This window comes from Diadema antillarum, unplaced genomic scaffold, assembly GCF_040938485.1.
Source record: "Diadema antillarum isolate AM-2024a unplaced genomic scaffold, OU_Dant_1.0 scf00000183, whole genome shotgun sequence".
Lineage (NCBI taxonomy): Eukaryota > Metazoa > Echinodermata > Echinoidea > Diadematoida > Diadematidae > Diadema > Diadema antillarum.
The window spans coordinates 2959643-2982174 of record NW_027271072.1 but is presented as its reverse complement, the minus strand read 5'-3'; the positions used below and the strand labels follow the sequence as shown (position 1 = coordinate 2982174).

The window sequence follows — 22532 nt, the reverse complement described above, 5'->3', positions numbered from 1 at the left end:
CTAATCTATATTATGTCTTAAAAACCTAATTTAGACAACTTAAGTATCGGTTCTTTTTTACATGAGAGTTGATATTTTGTTGTGCCATATGCAAACTCTTTATCTGCAGGCCACAGATGTGATCCCAGCATTGCATTGAAAGACTGTTGCCAGGATTTTTGTTAAAAATGGATCTTTGGATTGTGTTGTAGATGAAAGTCAAGCATGATATTAGTGGAATGTGTTTGCGTATTCTCTTGTCGCCACCCTCCCCCCCCCCCCCCCCCCTTTCAGCTTTAAACTATGGCATATGAGGTAATGGGCCATATTGGCAGGCCTCACAGAAACCGAGCCACTCAAGTTGCATGATATATCAGTGATCATGCATCCTTGGATAAGCTTAAGTCACATGTCTGTTTTCTCAAGAGACCAAATACCATTACAAATGTCACTTTATTTTGTTTTGTGTGTGCTTGTTGTTGTTCTCTGCTTTTCGTCTGATTAATATCAATCCTTTGCTCTGTTTGTTTTGTGTCTGTAGGTATGAAGAGACCAGATCTTTCAAAATTGGTGAGTATTCAGTAGATTTCTTCTCCATCTCACTGTACTGGTGTGATATCAGTTTGTGTTGCTGCATTACATTGTTGTGCATCATTGACGGGAAATCCCATTGTGTACTAGATTGATTATTTTGACCTGTGGGTTTTACAACAAAAAAATATCAAAGGCGGTCATGTTTCAAAAATAGAGCGAGTATCTGCCTTTTCATGTGTTAACACAAATTTAGTGTATCTCAAAATAATTTTAAGGGAGTTTTCATGTAGGAGATTGCTTTCTGTTTGATATTCTTCCGGTTTGCTTGTCATTCCTTGCATCGTGGCATTCTGTGAATGTCAAGGTCCACCGAGGATTGAGTAGTGGGCGAAAACATTTCCCAACGGCTTTTTACAGGTGATCGTTTTCTGAGGATATACAAATATATGTATATGCACATCTATTTATGGCTAGTTGTGAGTTTCTGTGGGTGTGTGTTGGATTTTTTTTTTCTGCCCCTCTACCTTGCGTCTGTGCTCCACCTGTACAACAAGAGACACTGGATACAATTGTCCTGTAATGAACTAAGGCCTTTTGCCTCTTATCGAAGTGCGCCAAAGTCGGATGCAGACAATTGGAACAATTTCCCCCTGACGAAGAAAAGTAAAACCCCGCTCGTCACATCGTCGGGATGCATGAGTTGACCCCAGGCCTCATGGAGAAACCAGCAAGGAGGCGCTGAAAGGAGTGTTGGAAAGATGAATTTCTGGTTTTGTTTTTTCTTTTCTGTCTTTTTTTTTTTTTTTTTGGTGACATGTTTTTGTGCACTGTGATTAGTGCAGGGCTGCATTCGTGCTGTCATCGCGAGCTTTTAGCGGCATGCATTCAGACGGAAGTAGGCTAACATTGCCCTCGGCAGATAATGTCTCTTAGTAATAGCTCCCCCATGGGGTGGAGAGAGGAGAGAGGGAGAGGAGCAGAGCAGGCAGACACAATCTGCTCATTCGGAATTATGGACTCCAAAAGGTGTTGAGTAGGTTCAGGCAGAGAATAAAGCATAAATGCAAGGACAGTTGCAAGAGCGGAATGACGTACTCTTTCAGAGTCAATCAGCCATGTCCACATCCTCACTACGATGAAGAGTAGAGCTGATGATGTCATATACAGACAATCCGTTTGAAATAGATGGGTACACAGACACACGCACACACACACACTCACAAACACACTTTAATGCACACACTTCTATACAGACATTCACAAACATCATTTTAACACCAAATAAGTGCAAAGATTTTTTGACTCGCTCGCGTTTCTAGAGGTGCTTTAAAGCACATTAAAATCATACCTGGCAGAATGACCACATTTCCCCCTCCCCCCCCCAAAAAAAAAAAAAGAAATAGGGAACACTGTGGTACTGTCCCTCGGAGAATGTGAGCATCCTTTTACGGAGTCAAAAGCGGACAACCAGAAGTAAACGGATTGTTATCGCATTTCAAACTGCCTGACCGACACATTGTGTCTGTTCCCCCAGGAATGGTCCCATGGGGGGGAGTGCCAAAATGTGAGAGTGAAATCCGAGGGTGGCAGTATTTATAGTGGGCCTCGTGCGATTGTGGCCCTGATAGCGCCGTGACTAATGCATGACGGATTCCATGATGTCACTGTTTACCTCATGATGCATGATGTACCTCTTCCTTTCGGTCCCTACCTGTGTATGTGTTGTTTTTGTTTGTGGCGTTATGTTTTTGGCATTCTTCTCAAAGACTTTGAACAGGCGCATTATTTGCTCTCGCCATTGGCACAGAGAAGTTTACTTGGCATGCCAGTGGGTTTCTGGCTGTATTCTTGATTATTCACCACTGGGCAGCAAAATCCAAGAGTCTTGTCAGAAGTTGCATTTTGCATTAAACATCAGAGGCATTATTTGATAATCATTCTTCTCTGAAAACTGCCCAGCAGTGGCACACATACTACCTGTATGCCTATATCTTGTATTGTGTAAGAATGAAGCTGTGAAAATGAACAATAATTCAATTTGTCGTGGAATACTTCAAAATATGATGCAGTGTGCCTTTTACTCTGTGTTAGACCTAATCTAGGGCTCGACACTAACGGTGGCCCGGTGGCCCAGGGCCACCAAAAACGCACGTCGGGCCACCAAAATTTCAGAAATGAAGAATTTGGTGACCTGATCGGGCCACCAAAAAAGGTCGGATGTTTGCCTTTGGGCCACCAAAAATAAAAGTTAGTGTGGAGCCCTGCCTAATCACACCCAAATATTGATTTGATCTTTAAAACTGCAAGAAAGATCAAATGTGTAAACATGCAACCTATCTCTTTGTACATATTTAGTCTCAAATCTTGTCTTCTTTCATTGTGTTGCAATATTGGTTGCCCTGAAAATTTTGGACTGGTGACTATCTGCATAAGTAAAGAAAAGTAAACGGCTGTATAATTGTATGAAATGTAGCTTATACCAATATCATTTGTTTGCCACACATATTGGCATGGTTATAATTAGAACTCTCCTCATTTTCCTCGACTGAAGGCAAGGTGTGAAGTAGGCTCAATATTGACATGTCTTGTTTCCTCTATCTGACCTTCTCCCCCCCCCCCCCCCCTCCACCTCCACTCAGGCAAGCAAGAAATCCACCGACATCCATGACGATGGAACCGAAGATTCGCTGGATGAAGTTGAGACAACCAAGGCGAGGAAGAATGACCCCATGACACCCGTGAGTTCGCTGCGGTCAATCCCGACATGCTGACTCATGATAGACTATCCTTCCTTAAAGAATAAAAGTTAAAGAGTTAAAAAAAAAAATCAAGGAAAAACAAGGGAGAATCTGCCACTACTGCCCCTGGATAACGGGCTGTAAATTAGGCTGAATTAAAGGTTTTCCTGTAGTAGGAAATTTATGTCCCTTGGTTTGGGGTAAGATTCCCAGCTATAATGGGTTTTCTCAAATAACTGTGAGTCCAATCCATTAAGGGTCTCCTGAACAGTTCTGCTTTCATAGAATCCTTGGAATAAAACAAGCCTGTCAGGATTTCAATGTAGGATTTTTACCTCCAATTTATTTCTACTGAGTAGAAGTACATGGTCTGCTTCTTATTTCATTCCTTATGACACTGTCTTGACATTGAAATCGGTTTGTCCTGGTCCTGGGCGTGAAATTAGACCAGTGGGAAGTTAGTTTCAGCTGCGATAGAGGATGTGACCCCCACCACAAAACAATCATTAAGTTTGAAACTTCACCTGTGTTTAGTTTTCATTATCTTGAAAGGTTCAGACTTAATTGTAATTCATCTAACATGGCCATTAAAATCAGGCCCACATTACCAGCATATAGTATAGAGAGAACATACAGGACCATTTTCACTGGTAACCAGAAAATAAAGAATGACTCCTTATAGTCTATCAAGCATGGTGTCACCTTGGATATATCCAATATGGGATGGCAGGAATGATAAAGGCTGATAAATAAGACTGACATTTGCCCCATGCTTTCAACATGCCGAGTCTGTTTATCCTGCACAGTTTTGATGAATTAACATCTGGCACTATTAGGGTAATTGTCTTCTTTTTTTTTTCAATGCATAAAACAGTAGCATGAAAGCTGACAAACATTTCTGAGAAATAAAAACAGCAACATCACATTTCAAGGGGGGAGAAATCATTATTTCAAAGTTTTTCAAAACCAAATTTCTGAAATAATGGATGATAAATCTCTAACTATGCAAAAACTCAAAAGATTTAATATTTTCAGCCCACCTTGAATTTTTCAGCCATTTGAGTGACAGCGACAATTGTAACACACCATTTTTCTGTGTTATTGTATATGAGGGTAAACATTTTGTTTTTTACTCTTCATTCCAACTTTGAAAATGTTGACCAGAGGATATTATATACCTCATTTCTAGAATCCTCTCATCTGATTGGTTAAAAGGGGAGTCATGAAAATAACTGTGCCCTATTTTTGAGTTACTGTGACCGGGGCCCGGGCACAGTTAGTAAATAGGTTGTAGAGACAGTCGCGACTCCGTACATGTAGATCGCTCATATGTACGCACCAATGATACGACCGCCGCGCATTCAATCAGCGTGCTGTAAAAGAGACTAGCGGACTGGTTTGGAGACAATCGCAACCCCGTAGTACACGTAACGTACACTGTACACATCACTGTACGCACCAATGATACGACCACCGCGCTGTCGATCAGCATTGATACGAGTGCTGTAAAAGGGACTAGAATCTATATTTTCGGTATCTATATTTCGGAATCTATATTTTCGGTATATAAAACAAATAATGACTGCTTGATATTCGGGGTACAGTTAAAATTATGTAGGCCCTCGGTGATGTGAAAACCATAACCATGCCCTCAGCTTCGCTTCGGGCATAGTTACGGTTTTCACATCACCTTGGGCCCATAATTTTAACTGTGCCCCTCATAGCAGTCATTATTTGTATACAAGATCTGAGAATTAAGGTGATGATCCAATATGATGAATTTCTGCCAAGCGGGCGTAAGATTATATCTAATATACAATACCAAAAAAAAAGAAAGAGAAGTTTATAGACTGTTGGTTTAAAAGGCAAGATGAAGAATCTGTCTTATAGACAATACTAGCAGCATGTCTTGTACAGAGCAATTAAACTGTCACAAGCTTCTTCTCTGCCTCTAGACCCTCAAACCCTGGATATCAGTGAAGGCTGTCATAGAATGATAAACTGTCACATCTTTCCTCCACCCCTAAACCCATCAAGCCTCATTCTTAGTGGTTGGTGGTGAAGCTGCAGGACATATCAATCTGGCCATCCAGAAATATCTGCCGTATTAAAAAAAGAACAAAAAACATGTGGGTCTACTGTCATAGGCATGTTATCTCTTCAAGATAAATCCCTTCGGGAACTACTGGCTTGTAGGGTCAATAGTATGCATCATGATGTCTTGTGTTTTCCTTGCATTATATGGCCCCACCGATCTATCCACACGACAAATCCTGAAAAGCCCTGTTGCCCTGGAAGTGCCAAACTGAATATGTCATGATTTAACTACCCTGGAGGGCCTGTTATAGGAGAGGAAGAGGCTTTTTGGTACATTGTCCCTGATCTGATATGAAGGATATATTTAATCATTCATGCAGCAGTTAATTAATAGAAAAAGTACTGATATACAGTCATAAGCAGTCACTGAACAGTGGTGTTATGTAATTGTGTCCACACACCAATTTTTTTTTTTTTTCATACTTGAAGTCAGAAAACTTTCATTGATGTATAAAGATGTAGGGACAGACTGCATTACACACTAGCTTGCATTTCTTGGAGGCCTGCACTATGGCTTGAATTTTGGCCAAGTCTCAGTAGAATCAGGGATCAAGATCCATATTATTTCAATCATCAAATCTCATTATTTGATCATTTCCAGAAGGAGACATCCTACATTTAGGAGAGTATTCCCATCCATTTTTTTTTTGTTTTTTTTTTTTCAGTAAAGAAAACAGAAGTTTGTGGGAAGTAACAGATTGGTTTAGAATCCTTTCTATTTCTAGAACTTTATTAGCTATCATTTTCACAAGGGTTTAATTTTTGCAAATTTTGCGAATCACTGTTGGGCCGCAAGTTTAACAACATGCGAAGATACCACGAATGGACAAGCATCAGTGCACTTACGACAGCCTCTGTGTCACAATCACAAAAACAACGTCTCTCGAAAATGTTTTCGACATCCCCATTCATGAAATTATCTACGTGAAAATAACAGCTTATACAGTATAATGAAAAAGTATCATCAATTTTATACTTTAATGCTAGAAATGAACAGTTCGTCAAACATTTCCAATCGAGATTCATCATCAAAAAAGAATGCAGCTGATGCATTATGGAACCTGTGTGAACTCATGATGCTATGAGATCAGGGGGGCATTTCATGAAGGAACTTGTCAGATAAAATATCTGACAAGTCAATTATATCCGACAAGTTCAGAGAAATCAGCCAATCAGACTAAAGAATTTCTCAAAACTTGTCGGATATAATTGACTTGTCAGATATTTTATCCGACAAGTTCCTTCATGAAATGCCCCCCTGACATGAAGTTTGATTATCGGTATATGACAAAGTACAATTGACTTCAACCAAGTATACATTGCCAGTTTTCTCTCACTTCAGTATCAGATGTTGAGAGATACTCAATTTTGAGACAGGTGAAAGTGCACCATCACTACCACCTCCTTGTTTTCAAGAGCACAAACTTCATCAAAGATTATTAATTACTCTCTTTTTGACTTGCTCCTGTTATGTTATGCAGGTTGATAAGGGAGAGAGCAGCCTAGCACCTCTAGCAAAGCCTGAAGATTTGAAGGAAAAGGACTTGATTGGTGAAGAAGGTCAGTATATGTCCCAGGCTCGTGCTCTCTTCTCTTTAAGATTACCAGACTTCCGTCTGTATCAGATTATTATAGAGGAAGAATAATGTGATGCATTTGTTTACTATGAGGTGTATGCACCTTCACAAAATTTGTATCATTGCTTGGAAACAAATAGGTTTGTAAGAATTTTGCTTTGTGATAACGTGAGGTGCAAGAAGTTTGCAGAGAACGCTGCAGTACAAGTGTACCTCTCTGTGTCATCAAGAAATCATTCTTGAATAAAATTTTCTTTCAAGGTGACTGTATGTCATTTTTTGCTTATCGGGTAATAGGACTGTAAAATTTGTAGACAAAGGGGGTTAAAGTGATTAAATGTAAATATGCTTCATTGAGTGCATAGTTGAAACACAAACACCTACAGAAATTTTCTCCAACAAAATTGATTCTCGGATCTTTTCTTCCAAGTCTGTCATGCTTGACAAGTGGATTCCTGGATAGACTCGACACAGATTTCTCCTTAGTGCATATTATTCTTACACCCACTTGTCATTTTCCATTACAGATGTGAAGCAAGAGTCCGGCTCTCCAAGCACTTCGACCAAGAAGTTGGTGTTGTCAAAGAGTCTCGGAGACAGAAAAGAGTCCAACAGAGATTCCGGCATCGGGAGCATGACCCTGTCAGAACACCTCAAGCTCGACTCCGAGGACAAGAGCAGTGCGGATGAGGCCAAAGGAGGGGAGAGCAAGCTGAGTAAGAAGAAGAACGGGGCTGTACGGAAGCTGGAGAATGGTTTCAAGAGGCAGGAGGGTCTGGATGATACTGAGGAAGAGGAGGGAGAGGTTGCCAAGGGTAGTGAGGGGGAGAGCCCTGATGAATTAGAGGCACTGGAGCAGCTGTCGGATGACAACCATCTGGACAGAGATCCCATCCTGGACATAGAATTGTCACCGAGACCTCCAAGGAGGAGCCTGCCCACTGTGGGTGGGGCGGAGCTCTTCAAGCTGCGAAGAGTGGACCTCAAAGAGTATCGTCCTCTCAACGACCGCTTCAGCAAGGATCACGACGTGTGGGTGCCCATGCCTGACAAGCCATCCTTCATGAGGAACCGCTCTTTCTCCCACATCCCCTCCAGGCCGCAGAGTGCAGACATTGCTCACCAACGCACGCACCCACACTTCACCAAGATGCGGCTGTCCAGAACGAGGAGTGATGACATCTGCCTTCACGCTTGGTCAGAACTTGCCAAGTGTCACTCTGATCCCAACATCACAGATCACAAGTCCGATCTGGGCGATTCCATCGAGAGCAACGTAGACAAGCAGAACGCGCTAGGTTCTTCTGCATCCACATTTGGGACTGTCGACGGGGACCTTTCGTCTCTTTCCTCTCACGAAAATCTTGCAGACTCCATCAACATTGCCTTCCAACAGCTAGGGGCCAAGTATGCAGCAAAGAGTGAAAGTGAAAGTGGAACGTCCACTCCTCACACAGACATGGATACTGTCAAAGACCCAAGTGCTGCAAAGAGGAAAGAGAAGGTGTCCATCATCATCAATGATGAAGAGATCATTGATCTTGACAAAGAAGATGTAGCCCTTGCAAAGAGAGATGGAAGCGAAGAGACCGGTTCAACCAAAGATGAGGATAATGCACTTGATTCTCAAAATGAGGAGGAGGAGGAGGAAGACAAGGAGATGAGCGATGCCAAAAAGAAGGTTCAAAGGTTAGCCAGAAAGTATAGTCGTCTTATAAGACAGCAGCAGTCCACCATTGTCGTAACAAGAAAAAACAGTGAATCATCCTCGGAGAGTGATGGCAAACAGGTTGCATGGGCAGTCACGCACAGCCAAAGTGGTACAATCATCAAACGCTTCGAGATAGACAACTCTGGTAGTGATCCCAAATCTTCAGAAACCTCAACACCAACCAGAAGTCTGACTGACTCTGAAGACGAGAAGTTAGGTGTTTCTCGGCGATCTCTCGCACGTTCATCCAAGAGCAGAAAGTCTGTCAGGGACTATGTCCGCAAGTTTGAGGTGACTAATTCTGGCAGGCAGGAGCCCAAAGTGGTTACCCCTGTCCAGCCTGGAATCCAGGAGAGGCTAAGGAGCTTCCAGCATGAAACCAAACAACCAAACAAATCCCCACAGCACCGATCCAGCATGGGCTTTAAGACGCTGGGTGAAAGAAGGAAAGAGCTTGAGGAATGGGTTGCAAAGCCAAGAACACGATCCAGGCACAACTCCGACGGTAAAGATTCCACAGATGGCGCATCTATCAGCAGCAGTGTGTCAGATGTCGGAGACTTGTCCTTTGGATTAAGCAGCTACCAGGACAGCTACGCATCCAGCTTACATAGCAGTGGCCGCAGCTCACCATGTCCTGAGGCTCGCCTCGCCAACATTAATGCCATCAAGGAAGGTCTCCTGGAATCAATCAGTAGACTAGCATCCACTGCAAGCAACACAGAGGAAGAAGTCACACCAGCCATGTTTAAATCTATCAGGGAGAGGTTTGAGGAACTAGAAAAAGCTGCTCACAAACCCATCCCACGCACTGTTACCGATCCAAAGGAGGAGATGAAGGCCAAAGCTGATGCTGACGATTCCAGCAGAGACACTGTTGAGGTTGAGATGGATGCCCTTGAAACAGATGAAAGTGGAAAAAATCTAGTGGAGTCTGAAAGGCAGGCAGACAAGGCAGGTGAGACGATTGAATCCACTCAGCAACAGGAGGAGCTCAGTGTACCCTTTCCAGAGGTGTTTGAGACATCTTCAAGTGAGCTGTCCATGGGTGCAACAAAGTCTGAGTCACTTAACACTCACCTGGATGCCATTGAGCTGCTCAGTGACAATTCCACATCAGATGCCAAGCAAATCTCATTGTCATCATCATCTGATCCAGTCTTCCCAGAGATTGAGACGCTGGAGATTCATTCACCAGTGAGCTCCGATGGCGCTGCTCCATTCTCCCTGAACAGCATGACGGTAACAAGGACTAAGACCTCCTCCACCACCAGTCAAGTCAGCATTGAGTTTTCCATCGACCCGGTCAGCCAAAGGGCGTCAACGGTGCCAACCACCCTGGACGTTCTGGCCCTGTATGGAGATTTGTCTTCAGAGGAGCCGCATGGTGCAGAGCTGTTGCAATCGCCCCTCAACCGATCGGTTTCCTCTGAAAGCAGCTTCAAAGATGCAGTCTCAGAGAAAGGCATCCTTAACACACCGACATCTGAGGAGTATGTGACTGCTGAAGAACATTGAATACTGAACACTGAATAGTGAAAGTTATTGCGGCTCCTGTCAGTATGTTCCTCGATACCATCCCAAGCAACAGGTCAAATTGATTGCAATCTAGTGCATCTGTAAGATCATTCACTAGTTTGTTTTTTCCCGGTGAAGTGTGTTTTTCAGCATTCATCAATTCTAATGTTCCATTTGCCAAAGGGAATTTTTCTAAGACATTTTTTAAAACCAGTTACAAAGTGCTTCTGGAGTGGATAACCCCATTTTGTATTCAATGATAACTCTCAAGATGTATAGTGCCTTGGAAAACAGTTGATTATTATTGTAATTGTTGTCATCTTCTTGTTATGATGACATGAAGTGAAGTGGAGCTTTCTGTACAAAATCAGTATAATTTCTGTAAGCCCAGAGAATTTTGTAGCAAACCGACAGTGACTGTTAATTGACTCATGACGCTTGATCAGGTGGTAATTTGTTCAATTTTCATACAGCACTTTGTTCAGACTATTAACATCACGCTCGCTTGTTTCAGTGCTGTTAAATGAAGATGTCAGCATGTGGTCAGATTTAACTTCCAAATGCTTTTGAAATTCCCAATGGATAAGTCTATGAATATCATGCTTCCCACTCTATCACTCAAGCTGTCACCGTGCCACTCAACTGGTAGAAGCACCCCAGACTCTTCCATGTTGTTCGTCTGTTTAGATGACAATAGCAATGTGTATCTGTTGTAAGAGCATTGACCAAAGATAGAACCCATGTGCGCTGTATGACCAACTGTACCTGGTACACATTGATTCAGGGAAACTGTCAAAGAGGATTATAGTGCCACATCATTTGTAGCAATGACATTCTTTGCAGTTTGAATGCTTTTGGCCTCGACGCTGCCTGATCTGGTCACATGACACACGTTGGTCATGTGACTTGACGCGGGGGAAGTCATAAGGTCCAGATTGTTCAAGCAAAAACTAGATCATTTGCTTGCCTTTTCTTGAGTATCTTTTTGCCATCTCGCTGATTACTCAGTTTTATTAGTCATCTTATGATTTCATTTCTATGTGTTAACAAAATCTGTTGAAGACTGTCATGTTTGTGTCTAGCTCCACAGAGTCAAATTAAAGTGGCTCATTTTGAATGGTTGTGCCAACTATCTCTTTGCAGGCATTATGCCATATTTGTGTAGGCAAGGGTTTTGAACTGCTCTTTCAGGATTGACACATAAATGACACTCAATATGGTGAAAGCACTTTCTTTCAATGTCGTGTGCCCTGTATATCAGCACAGATTTTTGGTGGGGTAGTGCCACTGAAAGGCGTAGAATGAAGATGCTTTCACCATTATTTAGTTGTTGATTTATTTGCTGTTTTTTGTGTGTTGTTCATTTTGAACATGATTTGCATCTGTGGCTTCCTGACTTACACATCTCATCTCAAAGTTGGGTCAGTCTGTCTCTTCAGCCAGTCATCATCATCATGCACATTCCGGGCTTTCAGTTGCCTGACAGAACAGTATGCAGCCACCACACTTTGGCAGACTACGAAAACTTTCGACAACCGTGTATTGGGTCTGGGAAAACAACCCCCCCCCCCCCTGAATAAAACAGGAAATGAGAAAGAGAGACAGAAAAAGTTTAAATGTAGGTGCATCAAGGGTTTGAGTACACACATTTGTGACCATTAGTAATTAATGGTGTGGTTGCAAGAAGTATCAATGAGATTAAAATGCCATGTGAATTACTCCAGTTGTTGTGGACAAACACGCAATAACTCTGGACTTTTTCAATGACATCATCCTTGGTGGCTGCTATGTGCAGGTTTTGCTCCATGACATTTGATGTTCTTTGACGCTTTTTCTCCAGAATTACTCTCAGAACCTTATGAGCTTGAGAAGATACAACTTTTAAGCTCATAGAGCAGATTAACTCTGTGATCCCTAATCCAGAATGCACAAACTATTAAACCAGTATTGAACCCATGGTGAGTAGTATTGCCGTCTCTAATGTTAACCAAGTGCCTTCATTTTTTTATTTCTCTCTCTCTCACACAAGTGATTACCAGTTGTAATGCTTTCTCACTTACCCCTGTGCAATTACAATCATTAAATGTTCTTTACATGTGTGCACTCTAATTCACTCATACGCTGTTGAATGAAACTGCGCGTTGACGGTGTTCTTATACCAAGACGAAAAGAAACGTCTTTATTCCTTACATAGAGGAGGAAGCTGAATGATGAATGCTTGTAATATTTCAAATTCAATGACTTTCACAAATGGGAAAATGTCAGTCCCATTTTTGTTTTCCCTAGAGATCTAAAGAATATATTTTTACAAACTGTTTTTGTATACCTGTCAAGCGTGGATGCACATGAATAGAAATCTTCAGTAGGATTATGTAGGCACAGGCCCCATTTGTATGTCTGTGTGTCTGAACATCAGAATTCCACCTCGCTGAATGAAAGAAAACAAAGGTGACTGGAGGAGCGCAAGTGTATATCTCTTTAGGAAATATTTAATATATATATAGATTGCGTATTTGTATTCAGATTACAAGCTTTGTAAGCATTAAGCTTTGAATATAGTGGTGATTAACCAAGCGTTGGCATGTACATGTTTAATCTGTTGAAATGTATACTTCTATGTTGCTATGTGCACTATGTATATTACATGTAGTAAGTTGTATGGCGTTGTGCAAGTAAATGTATCGAGCATGTTTCAGAGTAAATAAGACAGAGCGTTTTTTTTTTTTTCTATGAACGCTCCTTGCGGTTTCTTTCTCTCTCTCTTCTTGCCAAATTAAATGGTTGTGATTTATGCAAAATGAGAAAAGTACGCCGTGAGATATCAGAGGATGTTCTTTCTGATTGTTGTGAAATTTTGATTGGGATTACTGCAAGTGTGAAAGAAATCATTCCCTAAATATATGTCTGTCAGTTGTTATACCCCGGAGTGTAGTGACAACAGAGCAAATTGTACTTATGGAAAAGTGACTCTAATGGTAATGTTACAATAAGGGAAACAACACTAATTCTGTATGGTAACTGGACTACGACGTTTGATGTGTTAGGTATCAAATCTGATATGCTACCATATGTGTTCTTAACCTTGCAGGGCTTGGAGTAATGTACATTTATAGCAACTGGCACGAAGATGAGAAAATCTATTTTCTTTCTTTATCCCTTAATGTAATATTTATAATAGATTAAGGTTGTAGAAACCTTAAACACGTCTTTTATTAAGTTGGATGAAATGTGTCACACTGCTACATAGATACCACTGTGTAGGGGCATCACAAATTTACAGTAAAAAAAATGGAAAGCTGCATTACTTGTGATTTTTGTGACGTCTGCGAGAGATATGGTGTCATATTGACTCGGATCCGTTTGCTGCTTGAAATATGTATGTATGCTTTTGCGAGTGTGTGCCTCTATAGTCAGCACAGTTGTGTTTCTTGGAAGAACGATATTCTTGTAAAGCCAAGGAAAAGGGCAGAATAAGAAACTGGGACACTAATCTGTTGTGTCTGTGCCGTCACATCAATACCATAATGTTTGAGCAGAAGGGGAAACAAATAAATATGTGGTGCTGTATATTTCATGTCAAGATTCTTTGCATAAAGATACTCTTGGTTTCTTTCTTGTGTGTTTCGGTGAACAGCAACGGTGCTATATGATATAAATTTTGTTGTGTAGGTGTTTTCATAATATTGGTGACGTGATCCAATTGCTTTGTTCATGTGACCTCTCTCTTGAGAATTTCAGATAGAGTTCACAGATGGCTCTTAATGCTACCAGTGATAACATATTTAGATCTGTGGTGGGATGTTTTTTGCATTCTCCACAGAATTACAGATTTTTTGAAGGGGCTGGAAGGTGTAGGAGACCAATAATGACCACACCCAAAGAAAGATATAAATATTATATAGTCGTATGGTATATAGCTCACAGAAACTACACTGAACAAAGCATGCCATATCACAATGTATCAGTATCCTTCACAATTCCCATTAGAAAGAATGTGCAGTTTACATTAGAAGCACATTTCTCTCAAGTAGATCAAATTATTCAGATGTCTGATATATCTTCAGCATCACAAAGTCATTTGCCATGTGTGCTTTCTATTCTTTCATTAGTAAATCACACCATAAAATGCCAAGGAAGAATGAAAAAAAAAGTTTTGTTTGGCACTGAGGCTGTTTTAAGGTTTAAGGAATGACAAACTGGTTAGTGTTGTCTCACCTTTGACCTCTGACCTGTGTAATTGAACCAATCAATCTACATTTGTAGTTAGGGAGTGCAGGCAGTGTATCATGACCATGGGTGTCACCCCAGGTATGTTTTGAAAAGTGTATGATAAAGAAAGAAGAGTTGCACATGTACCCTGGTAAGTTGTGGTAATGGTTCATTAAATCACAGTTTATGTGGCATTGCCTGCAGCACTGGTGGATATGACGAATGTTGTACCTATTCATCGGTGCATCCACAGTGCTATTAAAATCCCAAGGTCAATTGTCCTTGTGTACCACAACAAGCTACATTGCAAACATGGTATGTGCAACATAAAGTGCACGTGCATTCAAACTTCCATTGGTTGGCATATTGCACCCACCAGTGCAGGTGTTTTTCTTCATTATGTACATGATTCTCTTTGTCAGTATAATTTCTTTTTTGAAGCAGCATCGATTGTTTTGTGCAACACATTAAGAGATGTACTTATGTGCAGAATTACAATTGATTTCTTGTGTTTCAGCTGCACGTTTGCTTTCATCTTTTTTCAACTATTTCAGTCAACTCATAAAAACCTGTGTGGTGGGACGGACGTGCTCACGTTAGAATGAACTTGTCATAAATGTATCGGATGTCGTGATTAACAATTTGTGTACATCTATCTGTCAGCAGAAGTTATTATGTCCCATCCTCTTTACACTTAAGTTAACTTTCACTGGTGTATTTTGGCTCAAACATCACTACCTCCTTTCTTTGTTTATTTTTTAATTTGGTAGTGGAACCAGCATCACACAATAAAAGTCGAGGCATCCACGATGGAAAAAATTAAAGTCTGTCACTCCTGTCTTTTTTATGGTTCTTGTGGAGCAGCATTAAGCCAGTCTCACAAAATCAAATTCATGCATGTAATTTCCTCCTCCTTCACGAATTTTTGTTGTTTGTTTGTTTTTTCTGAGCAGAACTCAAAACTTGCTAAAGGCTTGCCTGAGGCCAGCCAATAATCCTAGAGTTTACTGGCACCTGCAAACTTATAGTCCACCTATAGAAGCAGAAATAACTGAAGAAGCAAGCACAGTGGATACCATTTGGACCACTGCTTGTGAAATATGCTTGAATTTGAATGTGACGTGAAACTGGCTTTTGAAATACCTTTGTTTATCTATTCATTTATTTACTTCAGTCTCAAACTTTTGGCTGCACACTGTATCTGCCAGTTAGATATGGTATGTATACACCTAAAAGCACATTTCCAAACCATGTTAAAGTTGCAGTAAAAGTAGTAGTAAAGGCCAACATAAAAGTTTTGAATTCATCAAATCAAGTGTGACACAAGAAAATCATGAAAATTCAAAGTTCTCACATTTTCACAAAAATAGTTATATCTTTAGCAAGCAATGTGCAAATGTAATTTTATAGTTGATATCAAAGCCACAAACACACTATCAAACTACACACAAAATATTCACTAAATTTCCTCTTTTTTTAACAAAGTCTATAAAGAAAAATATGCATTCTTCGCATCAAATTATTGTGCAGTAAGCTAGCAATGAGAATTTTTACAGATGCGAGGAGAGCTTTGTTACATATTAATGTTAGAGGACAACTTCACCTTAATACACATGTGGATTGAAAATGTGGAACAAATGTTCACTTTTCTTGTATAATAAAAGAGCATTTGATTTGTCTTTCTGAAGGCAGTGGTAAAAATATTACCCTTAACATACGTCAGTAACCAGCCAAGGGGATGTGTACTCCCCCCCCCCCCAAAAAAAAAAAAGAAACAAACAAACAATTTTGTGGAATTCTCTTTGTTTTCCTAATAGCCTATCATTCTATATATGTGACATCATACACTGTAGTAGCCTTCTCATCCAGCAATGACTGCGCAGAAACTTTAAAAGTTCATAACTTTTGAACAGATTTTCTGATTTTCCTCAAACTTTTACGGACGTCTTCTACTGTTACTCAATCCACACTTATATCAAGGTGAACCTGTCCTTGAAGATGTCTACCAAATACAACTTGATTCTGATGATCTTTTGACACACAACCAGTGGGAAGTGGTGAATATGGTGTGAGAACAGTCAATATCGTACAAGATGAGAGATGAATTCACACACACACACACACACACACTCACAATGTAAATACGCCTAAAGTGGAACCTCATTGTAACAAAGTTGGATGTAGTGAGACATCAGTGTACTGAAGTGATTTTGCAGGTCCAATTCCCATATATTTTTTGCTTTTATCTTTGATAAAATGAGACACCACATGAAACTCCATGGAAATTTTGCTGGTCCCCTGGCAGCTCACTATGATGAGGTTCCCACCCTCCTCCCCCTTGTAGGCAAGTACATTGTATTAAAGAGACTGTACAGTTGTGGTCCGAGGTGAGGATTTAGCCTTTAATGTTTTGCGAGATATTCAGAAACCACTCTTTGAGATGTCAAAGAGCATACAATTCTAAGGGGTATCAAAAGTTTATTTGATGAAAATCAGTTTTGAAATGACCGGGATATCCAGAAACAAGGTGAAACAAAGAGATCCTAATAAAAGGCGTGGCCTGTCGCCTATTATTATTATTGTTGTTTTCTTTTTTAATATCTCTGCCATTTAAAAACCAATTTTCATCAAATAAACATTGAATCCTTCTTAAAATTACATGCTCTTTCATATTTCATAAAAGGTTTCTTATTATCTCACTTAGGAATGTTATAAACCTGAATCCTCCCCTCAACCAGTACTGTACAGTCCTTAAGTTGGTGTGAATGCTCCAAGCATTTGGATGTTTGTGGCAGGAAGTGTTCTTTGGGTGTGTGATGGGAGCTTTTGTGTTTGTGCACAAGTGTGAGTCTCAGAATTTGAATTTGAGGGAATGAGACAGGACAGGTTGGGTAGGCTATTAGGAAGATGACTCCATAAAGTGCTAGAAGCAGTTTGTAAGCAGGCTACCCCCAGGCATGAAAGTTGTGTGCAAGGAATTGCATGCAGGCACCAAGCACACTAAGGCACACGCCCAGTGGTTATACATGTGAATTGTAAAGTGTGGCAGGCATCGCTATCATGCAGCCTTGGTTTCTAGCACTGAAAGTTTTGGGCGGTAGGGCCTATAGGCCAGAAGCCTCCAGTACCTAATGTAAGTTGCAAGTTTTTGTTATCTATCCCATTTTTACATCACTAAGAGTGATAAACAGGCCCCACCACTAAAGGGATGGTACAGTATTGATGGAGATGAGAATTGGGCTTTTAACTTTTTGCAAGATACCAAGAAACACTTATGATATAGTACAGAGCATACCATTTTGAGAGGAATTCAAAGTTTATTTAATGGAAATCGAGTTTGGAATGACTGAAACATCCAAAAGTAAAGTAAAACAACGCGATTGTAATAAAGTGTGGGTCCCACACTTTATTATAGTCACTCTTTTTGGATATCTTAGCCATTTCAAAACCAATTTTCATCAAATAAATGTTGAATTCCTCATAGAATTACATGCTCTTTCATATTTCATAAGAGGTATTTCAATATCTCACCAAAAATGTTAGAAACCTGAAATTAGGTCTCAACCAAAACTGTAAGATCCCTTTAAACTATGGCATGTGTACGCCACATCAAATTTGAACCACTGAGTGGCATATCGCACCTGTACTGTAAAAACATTATACCTTCGTACCCTAAAAAGCATCACATACGGTACCTTTTGCAAAATTTGCATGGCTGGACCATGTGCATTATAATACATCTCGATCATGTATTCTTGCACTTGGCTCATAATCCCTCTTATGAATTGTGCACAGCTTTACACACATCTCATTCGACTAGAGTTGACCATAATCGATAAGCATGCGCTTCGATGCTGATATTCGCTGATGGACAATTCTATTCTAGCAGGTCTGTGCTAGTTGTGTTTTTTAATGTACTGCAGTGGTAGCTAAACAAGATTGTTTCAATCGGAGAATTATGATATCTGACTACAAACACACCATCATCCACTTACACATCCACTGCAACTGCACAGTACTCTAAATATCCCTCAGACAGGACACAGTGTATGAATTCATAGCTATATGGTGTTTATAAAAATGACATGGCAATGTACCAGAAAATCACTTGGCATATGAACCATGGAACACCAAATACATTCATGAAAATACAACATGTCCAGTGCATTCTGCTTGGAGCTGACATGACCTGAGAAATATGAGATGAGGAAAAAAAATAACACAGCAAATTAAAGAGAAAATAAATAGAGTTAAAAACACATCTTTGTGTTCACCTTGCTTAAATTGCATTTAGAAATATGTAAAACATCAATGTGGGTAAAATACTATCACATCTCGGCTCTCAACCTGCTGACAGTACATTAAAAATGTCATATCTAATAAATGTACAACAGATAGGGGAAAATCATGCTTTTGCTATCAACTCACTTAAGAATTAATCTTTTTGATGCTAAAAAATTAGATTTTGGTCAGCATCTCAAAGAATAAATTCAGTCACGTGCCAAGAAAATTGAAGGGTCACTTGGGCGTAAGACCTTATGTGACTTGTATTCCCTGTGAAACATGAGATTGCATGCTTTTAATGTGGTCCACATAACAAGTACTGTATACGCCAAATATTTCGCGAGGTTTTTATTTTCGCAAATTTCGCGAGTCGGGTGCTATTCGCGAAATTAAAGACACGCTAAAATATTGACTCTGATCCCAACGTGAATGTTACGTACGCGTGTACATTTCTCCGTTCATTACAGGACTCCACGATCGCGAATCTAACCACTTGCGAAATCGTCGGGAATTCCCGATTCGCGAAAATTTAGACTCGCGAAATATATGGCGTATACAGTACCCTTTACACTCTTTAAAAAAAAAAGGCTTCACCCATTATAAATCCTCCCCCTTCTTTTCTTTCTTTAAATCCTAATTTCTAAGAAAATTTGATGTGTGGATACAATTGGTATCAAGTAGGCAAGTGTCAATATTTGGATCAAACTTGCCTCTTGTCAAGACACCAAGATACCATAAAGTACTCAAATTTTCTAAAATTCAATAATTTCTCAATCTATAGTTATCAGAGCAAGAACAGCAGTGTTTAACTTCCTGCAGTTAAGAATTACCGGTACAGAAAAAAAGAAGCTGCCCATGGCAAATTAAAGCAACGGAAAACAGAGGTTGAATCGGATGTGCTGATTTTTATATAATCAATTAGGACAACCAAACAAAAATTTGAAGGGGGAATAACTTGCCGATTCTTCCCTGGCTAAAAGGTCAGTATGCTGCCCTCTACTGGTCAATTTCTTGCCAACAAGACCCTTAACCCTAAAAAGACTGGGGGGGGCCTAAAAGGCCCCCCCTCGACATTTCGCGCGATTACTCAGCAACACGCAATGCTCTCGCCACGATGCTCTATGACTTTTTTCTTTCGAGTTTCCCGCACATTTTGACACCAAATTTGTGACGCCCGGGGGTACGGTTCTGAAGTTACATAACTTTTTGTACATGCACGTGAGACCGAAAATGGCTCAAAAATGTGATTTTGTGTACAAAGTCAATACAAATTGAGTTTTATCACATGGTTCATATAAATATGCGTATTTTTACTCTCAATGGCTAAAATCAATTTGTTTTAGTAGTATTATGCTTCAAAAAGGGTCTGCCACAAATTTTGCTGAAAAAAACAACAGAAACAAAAGGTCGAAAAAACAAAGAAATACATAAGAAATTCATAAAACAATAAAATAGATAAGAAATTAATTTTGATACCGATTTTTTTGTTAAGTACATTTGCTAAGAATGCTACAAAGAATATCTAGACCAAAAATGAGCACTTTTGGAGCTTTATTTACTGATTTAGATAAAAAAGTCTGGTTTCTCGCATAAATTAGCATAATTAATCAAAATAAAATAAAAGAAGACTATTTTGGAAAATTTAAATATACGATCTTGTAGATTACATCGCACACTACCATTGTGCAAATTTCTGCGGCGATCGCGCGATCCACGGCCGAGATCTTAAGGGGGGGCCCTTTAGGCCCCCCCCCCCCCCCCCCCAGTCTTTCGAGCTACCAAAATAGCCCAGTCTTTTTAGGGTTAAAGCTTGTGTACAGTGCAGGTGTTTCTCTCCTCACAGCAACATCTATCATCAACACAAATTTGCTCAAGGAAACAAGTAATCTACATCCTGCATATGGTAGTTCTGCCACATTCTTTGTGAGCTGTAAAATAATGTAGGCCTACTAATGATGATAACAGCCATAAAAATAATAAATCCTTTTTTACTCAAGAACCACAGGAGACATAGTCAAAAATCCCTTCAACTTATTAATTGTAATACAAATCGATAAGAGAATCAAGACAACTCCTGTAAAAGTTGAAATTTTTTGTAGAGTGGAAATTTTCATGCATTTTGCGTGACCAGAAAACAACGAGAAAAAAAACACAATCATTTTTTGCTCTTCATACTAATGAATGTCTTGACTGTGCAGAATTAAATACATGAAATTCATCTCACCTGGCTGAGCAAAAAAATAAAAATAAATAAATAAATAAATAACTAAATACTTGCACAAAAATATTCACTTTTACAGTAGTCACTGACTTACACTGAGCCTTTTGATACCAAAAAGTGTTACAATTAGTATGTGTAGTTCCACAACACAGCTGCCACTGCACATTGTATGTAGCATTACCATGGATGCATAAGACATTGCCTTAGTAGTTATATTGGACTTAACATAATTTGCACCTATGTGTACAGTGAGGGGGAGTTTCAGCACCCAGTATTTCCAGTATAAACTATACAATGATCACAAGGACAAATCTCTAACAGAGTTGTAGGCAGGAATGAAATCAAAGCCAACTGACAAGTAAGCTTTTGTGCATTTTTGTGCGAGTCTAGCACTACGAACATTTGAGTAGGTTTTCTGCTTATCATCAGCCTGAAATCATTCTTATCAAAGCTTAGTTTGGCAAACTTCAACAAACAAAACTGAAGGAGGAGAGAGAAGAGGAAAGAAGAGGGAGGGAAAGAAGAGTAGAAGATGGAAAATACAACAAGAAGGATGGTAAGGGTAAAGGAAAGGAAAAGATCATCATTTACATCAGCTACAATTACATCAAGGGGTTAAGAAGCAAGAGGTTATTAAAGAACAAGATCATACAGAAATTAACATAGCATGTACATATCTGTAGATCTATTACAACTGACTCTAGGGCCCGAATTCACGAAGGTGGTCTAAATCTAAACCATGGTTTATGCAAATTTCTTCAGCGCAAATACGATTGACAGATTGCGTGCGCCATCAGACATCAAGTAACAAACGCCCGCTGATAAAGCGCATGTCAAAGGTAGGCCCTATGCCTAAATTATTTCATGCATATTTAAGACCATGGTCTAAATTTAAACCATGGTCTAAGTTTAAAGCACCTTTGTGAATTCAGGCCTAAAAGAGTGAAATGGTCTATTTTGAGATCCATCCAATATATGTGGGGACATAATTATCATGGGGTGCCATTCAAGAATGCAATACTTATGATTTTGAGGTAGGATATATTTTCCAAACGTAAAACATCTTTCGACAATGTACACATAGTTGGCATTTGAAAGAACATAAAATGATGAGTAGTATTTACCTAAACACCAATGCAAAACATAATTTATATAAGGAATGTTGGGGGGGGGGGTAATAATGATGGGCTTTTACTTTCCAATGATATGTTTCTTATAGTATCATACAAATAATTAACATCTATGATACTTTGCCAGGAAGGCAACAAACCACTGCCAATTAAAGGGATCGTATAGTTTTGGTAGAGACCTAATTTCAGGTTTCTATTAACATTTTTTGGGGAGATAATGAGAAACCTCTTATGAAATATGAAAGAGCATGTAATTCCATGAGGAATTCAATGTTTATTTGATGAAAATTGGTTTTGAAATGGCCGAGATATCCAAAACAGAGCAATTCTAATAAAGTGTGGGACCCACACTTTTTTACAATCGCTTTGTTTTACTTTGTTTTTGGATGTTTCAGTCATTCCAAACCCGATTTTCATCAAATAAACTTTGAATTCCTCTTAGAATGGTATGCTCTGTACTATTTCATACGTGTTTTCTTGGTATCTAATGGGATGGGAATTTGAAAGGGGAAAAAAAAAAGAAAAGCAAGAATT

General features: G+C 39.6%; 1 protein-coding gene across 1 annotated transcript; it reads left to right on the top strand.

Moving 5' to 3' along the window:
- Nucleotides 1-477: 477 nt before the first annotated feature.
- Nucleotides 478-11715, top strand: LOC139723265 (uncharacterized). Its single transcript, XM_071634524.1, has 4 exons — nucleotides 478-549; nucleotides 3153-3251; nucleotides 6830-6908; nucleotides 7453-11715. The coding sequence occupies exons 1-4, from the start codon at nucleotides 523-525 to the stop codon at nucleotides 10152-10154; spliced, it is 2907 nt and encodes a 968-aa protein (XP_071490625.1). The 5' UTR covers nucleotides 478-522; the 3' UTR covers nucleotides 10155-11715.
- The last annotated feature ends 10817 nt before the right edge of the window (nucleotides 11716-22532 follow it).

What these genes read in the sequence shown, in the direction of transcription:
- LOC139723265 (XM_071634524.1), top strand. Translation starts at nt 523, where the DNA reads ATGAAGAGACCAGATCTTTCAAAATTG. An exon ending in GACCAGATCTTTCAAAATTG is followed by an intron (nt 550 to 3,152) that starts GTGAGTATTCAG and finishes ACCTCCACTCAG; the next exon opens with GCAAGCAAGAAATCCACCGA. An exon ending in GGACTTGATTGGTGAAGAAG is followed by an intron (nt 6,909 to 7,452) that starts GTCAGTATATGT and finishes TTTCCATTACAG; the next exon opens with ATGTGAAGCAAGAGTCCGGC.